The sequence below is a fragment of the Marmota monax genome, unplaced genomic scaffold (assembly GCF_021218885.2).
Source record: "Marmota monax isolate L192 unplaced genomic scaffold, Marmota_monax_Labrador192_F-V1.1 WCK01_AAM20220418_F8-fsc01802, whole genome shotgun sequence".
NCBI classification, from domain to species: Eukaryota; Metazoa; Chordata; class Mammalia; order Rodentia; family Sciuridae; genus Marmota; species Marmota monax.
The window spans coordinates 35,319-41,167 of NW_026692351.1; the positions used below are offsets into that span (position 1 = coordinate 35,319).

The 5,849-nt window shown below is 42.3% G+C and overlaps 1 protein-coding gene across 1 annotated transcript; it reads right to left on the minus strand.

Annotated features, from left to right (window-relative positions):
* Nucleotides 1–4,997: 4,997 nt before the first annotated feature.
* On the minus strand, nucleotides 4,998–5,843 carry LOC124090947 (olfactory receptor 4P4-like; the record flags this gene model as incomplete). Its single annotated transcript, XM_046441757.1, has 1 exon — nucleotides 4,998–5,843. A coding segment is annotated over one exon (846 nt), but the record flags the coding sequence as incomplete, so codon positions are not given.
* Nucleotides 5,844–5,849: the final 6 nt, after the last annotated feature.

The following is a 5,849-nucleotide window of genomic DNA, read 5'->3' on the forward strand; positions in this document are numbered from 1 at the left end:
TTTCCTAGTCCTAGACCTGGCCTATACCCCATATTTTGCATAATCTGTTGAGACGCCGGGGAATAGTCATTACTAAGAGTGAACCCCATGTCTTTCATCAGATCACGACCCCATAAAGAGATAGGTAAATCAAGTACATAAGGCTGAAAAGTGCCATTGTGTCCTTCTGGGTCCTTCCAAGATAGATGTCTACAGCTGATTTGAGGGGCTTGGGCATATCCCAAACCTCTCAGTGATTGATCTGAGAGCTGCACCGGCCACCCCTTTGACCAGTCCTTTTGTGCAATTATACTACGATCTGCTCCAGTATCGAGCAATCCCAAAATTGATTTGCCTTCTATGGTTAAGTTTAAAGTAGGACGGTCATTCATATCTAAGGACAAATAAACAGAATTCCCTCCAGTAACTCCAATCTCATCACTTGTCCTTGAAAAGGAATCAGCAGAAAAGCGGGTATGCAGGCTGGGTAGAAGTAACAATTGGGCAATCCGGTCTCCTGGGGAAATAGATACAATGCCCCTTGGAGCTTCCACCATAACTTTTATTGTCCCTACAGTATCAGGGCTAATAACTCCAGGAAAGACATGAAGACCTTGCAAAGTAGAAGATGCACGTCCAATTAGCAAACCTACAGTGCCAGGCGGTAAAGGCCCTTTGAACTCAGTTTCCACCAATTGGACTCCCATCTTAGGTGTTAATACGAGTCTGGAGGTGGAACAGAGGTCCAATCCCGCGGCACCTGTAGTGGCTCTCCGCGTCTCATGGGATGGCGTAGAGATGGCCATGTCTCGGGTTTGGGTGTGACATTCTCCATTGCCCCATATATTTGTGGGCCCTGGGGTCGGGGGCCCCTTCGGCCGTTTTTTGGCCCAGCTGAAATAGGCTGTCCATGGATGTCCCTCATTGATCTACACTCTTTTGCCCAATGCTTCCCTTTTTTACATTTTGGACACAGCCCTGGTTGACGAAAGCCATTGGAAGGGCCACCGTGAGGGGGTCCAGTAAAATTATCTTTTTTAGGACATTCACGTCTGAAATGACCGGGCTGACCACAATGGAAGCATGTTCCGGCACCAGGATTGCCCCCTTTTGCCACCCGAAGGACAGCAGCTGCAAGACCTGCATTAGTTAAAGGTCCTCCAATCTCTCTACACACTTTCATCCATGCTTCTATGCCCTTATTTTTATAAGGAGTGATTGCCGCTTTACATTCCTTGGTGCATTGTTCAAAGACCAATTGCTTGATAAGGGGCATGGCTCTATCAGGATCCCCAAAAATCTTTCCAGCAGCATCCACCATCCTTGCTACAAAATCTGAAAAAGGTTCTGTAGGGCCTTGTAGAATCTTGGTCAAATTGCCAGACACCTCTCCTCTATTTGGAAGCGACTTCCATGCCCGAATACAAATATTGTTAATTTGATCATATGCCTCAAGAGGAAATCCTGTCTGTTGATTTGCAAATCTACCCTGTCCCAAGAGCATATCCTTGTCCCAATGGGGGCGTCCCGCTGCATGGTTTTGGGCGGCCTGCTCTATTGCGCCCTCTAGCACGAATGCTCTCCAGTCCAAATATTTACCCGGGGAAACGCAAGCCCGAACAAGGCTAGCCCAATCAGAGGGAGTCATACAGTATCTAGACAGATTTTCCACCTGAGTCAGCGTGAAGGCGGCATCCACCCCATAAGTGCGTACAGACTCCGCCAGGGTCTTCACAATTTTAAAATCTAAGGGTTCATGGACTCTTCCCCTGTTGTCATCCTGAAAAACTGGATAAGCAAGACCCATCTCAGCGTGAACAGCCCTCCATGTTTGGGCATGGAAAGCTCTTCCCGAAACGCCCCCGCCATCCGGCGGTGGATCCGGGGGATCACTTTTCTTGAGCCCTTGCTTATCTGTGTTCCCTTCTCCTACAGCTAAACTCCCTAGCTGACGAGACAGCCTCTCGAGCTCTTCCTCCTCATCCTCCTCCTCCTCTGACCCACTTTCGCATGGGGGTGTACGCAGTGTACTGAGATCTGGATACAACCGTTTCCTCCCCCGTCTCATGCTCTGCACACTCCCATCCTCCCGAGTCGCTTCACTTTCTGCCATCTCCGATTTTTCCTCATGCAATCGCTCTAAAACCTCCTGTCCTTTAGTAAGTGCTTCCTGACATCTATCATCTGTAAGGCAACTACGGACCATTTTCCAAAGGGGTATCACCCCACCCTCTAATATGCCCTGCTCAGAAGCAAAGTCAAGATCTTTGCCTAATTTATCCCAACTAGGCACAGTAAGGCTGCCCGAAAATGCGAACCACGGTGCAGCGATATCTATCTTCTGTAAAAATCTCTGTAAAGTACTATGTTTCACTTCCAGTCCCTTGGAACGTAACAGGCCATCTAGGGCCAGGAGAAGCGGACTTGAAGATGCGGCACCCATGACGCAACAACAAAGAAAGCACAAAAAAAAGAAAGCGAAAGTAGGAGCGAAAGTACACAGTGCAGCTGCAATAAAATATAAGGCTCTCTCTTTCATTACAGAGGAGCTGTCCCGCTTTGGTCGCGGATCCCACTTACTAGGGACTAACCCCGCTTTGATCGCGGATCCCACTTATTGGGACTAACCCCGCTTTGGTCGCGGATCCCACTTACCTGGGACTAACCGGTGCACCACCCCTGACTGTTGAAAGTTCTGGTTCCCGGGTCTCGGCGCCACTTGTCGCGACCCCCTTGCCCGCAAGGAAGACGCAACTCGAGAATCTTCTCTCAACAGTTTTATTCAGGTCCCTGGATATTTCTTCTTCTTCCTCGGGGTGCCCCTCCCAGCCTTAATAAAGCATCCCAAGCCCCAATGCAAAGCTGCCGCGTGGAACTTTCTCACAGGGTGGTGAAAAATCATGTGCCAACTTTCCCAGATAAGAAATTGTTTGTCACAGACCACAGCGGAGCCAGCGCCATCTTGTAATGGCGACCATAATCTGCAGAAACGGCAGAAGCGGCTCACCACAATATCATATTTCTTCCATTTCATCTTCCTTTATATTGTACTAAAACTGAAATCGTAGTTGAAAATGTTACTGCATTTAAAGGTTACAATCATCATTTTTTTAAAATTTAAATTGTTTGTTAATATTTTGATGTTATTTTCCTTCACCTGTTTCACAAAGAGATATTTTCTCTTTGATAACATAAAAAAAAAAACTATTTTACTTTTTCTCTGCTTCTTTTGGAAAACCTTTCTTCAAAATCCCAGTATTCACAATCCATATGTTCCACCAATGTGCATATTGCTATATTTTTGTTATCACATATATCTGTGTTGTTATTGGTTTTCTAATAGGTAGGGTTGGGGCTCAGTGGTAGAGCACTTGTCTGGCACATGTGATCCTGGGTTTGATCCTCAGCACCATATAAAAATAAATAAATAAAATAAAGATGTTGCATCCATCTACAACCAAAAAAAAATAAAAATAAATAAAAATAAAAATAGAAAAGAAAGTAAGAAAAGATCCAACAAAATGATTTATACTTCATTAAAATTTATTTGCTATCATTTGTCTTTCTCTCTCCCTACAATGGTGATTGAATTCATATCTCTTGTCTATATATTGGGACACGTTGACATGCAGTCTTCCCCAAATAAATATCTTGGAGCCACCTGATTATACAGCTCTGCTGTGAAAGAATGATCTCTATTAACTATTTATCCTGCCCTTGTACATTCAAGTACATTTCATTTAATAAACAACATAAAGGAAAAATCACTTTCCATCAGTCCACTTTTTTTTTTAAAGTTGGTGCATCTCTATTACACAGAATGCTGGGTTTCAATGAGGCATGTTAACAGATATATAAAACACAATTAGGTGAATTTCATGCCTCAGTATTGGCTCTGTCATCCCCTCCATCTTCTCTGAATCCTCTCCCTCTATCTTACTGGTTAACCATGTACTTTCATGTTGTTCTACCTGATTTTTCCCTCTAGTCTCCACATATAAAGGAACATATAATAATTTTCACATGAGTCTGGATTATTTTGCTCAAAATTATGGTCTCCAGTTTAACCCAATTTTTTGAGAATTACACAATTTTGTTCTTCTTTATAGCTCAGTAAAACTCCATTGTATTTATATGCCATATTTTTGTTATATTCTTCGATGTACACCCTGGCTGGTTCCATAGTTTGGCTATTGAAAATTATTAATTGATATACATGGATATGCATGTTTCTCTAAAGTATGTTAAATTTAACTCTTAAAACATTATCCCTGGGGCTGGGGATGTGGCTCAAGTGGTAGCGCGCTCGCCTGGCATGCCTGCGGCCCGGGTTCGATCCTCAGCACCACATACAAAACAAAGATGTTGTATCCGCCGATAACTAAAAAATAAATATTAAAATTCTCTCTCTCTCTCTCTCTCTCTCTCTCTCTCTCTATTAAAAAAAAAAAAAAAAACATTATCCCTGCCTATGACATTTGGTAATAGTGGGGGTTCTGTAGCTTAAGAGAAAGGTATGACCGCCATTTTTAAATTTTCACTTCATGTAAAATTCTCTGTGTAAACTTCTTCATTACATAACTGAATTTAAAATGTCATCATACAAGATTTGTTTGGTATAATATCAAAAAAAATGCTCAGTAATAAAATTTTTTTTTCTGAAAAACACTTTCAATCTACTCAATTTCTAAGGTAAGATCAAATAGATTTCTGTTCCCCTGAATAAATTACAGATTAAATAATTATTAAAATTGTAAATTAACATCAGAGTTGACTATAACAAAGTCACAAATTTGCCCTTCCATTAAACAGGAATATCACATGTATGTACACACATATACTACTCCATCTCAGACCCATTAGTGCAATTGTCATTTTACTGCTAATTCTTCAGTTCCTGATTTGTGACATTTATCAACAAATGATTTGTCTTCATTACTTCGAAAACAATAGTGCTCCTGGTAGGCAAGTAAATGTTTTCAGCTGCATACAGTTGGATGGACATTAAATATTACAAGTCAATTATGTTTTTCTTCTAAAATTACTTTTTGACACCAAACTTTTCTCATAGCCTTTTTCATCTCTGTGTTCCGCAAGGTGTAGATGAGGGGATTAAACATGGGAGCAATAATGGTGTAAAACAGAGCAAAGATTTTGTCCTCAGGGAAAGTGTTAGGGGGTCTAAGGTAGGCAAATATGGAAGGTCCAAAGAATAAGATGACCACAGTGATATGAGACCCACAATTAGAGAGGGCTTTGCGTCTCCCCTCTGCTGAGTGATTTCTCAGTGTGAATAGAATGACCACATAAGACCCAAACAAGAGAATGAATGTTACCAAGGCAACCAGTCCTGAATTGGCAACCATAAAGACACCAGTGAGGTAGGTATCAGTACAGGCAATTTTCAACAAAGGAAAAATGTCACAATAGTAGTGGTCAATTGTGTTGGGACCACAAAAGGGCAACTGGATAATCATACAGAACTGGGAAAAGGAGAGGACAGCTCCACCAGCCCAAGCAGCCAAGATCAGGACATTGCACCTGGTTCTGCTCATGATTATCTTGTAGTGCAGAGGTTTGCAGATGGCGACACAGCGATCAAAGGCCATGGCTGTCAGGATTAGTACTTCAATCAATCCAAAGAAGTGCATCACAACAACCTGCCACATGCAGTAGCCATAGGAGATGGTGTTTCTTCCCACTAGCTGGTCACCAATCAGTTTGGGTGTCACAAAGGAGGTATAGCAGATGTCCATAGAAGATAAGTGACTGAGGAAATAGTACATGGGTTGGTGAGAAAGAGAACTGCATCCAATAGAGATGAGGATCAGAAGGTTTCCCACCAAGATGGAAAGATAACAAAATAAGAA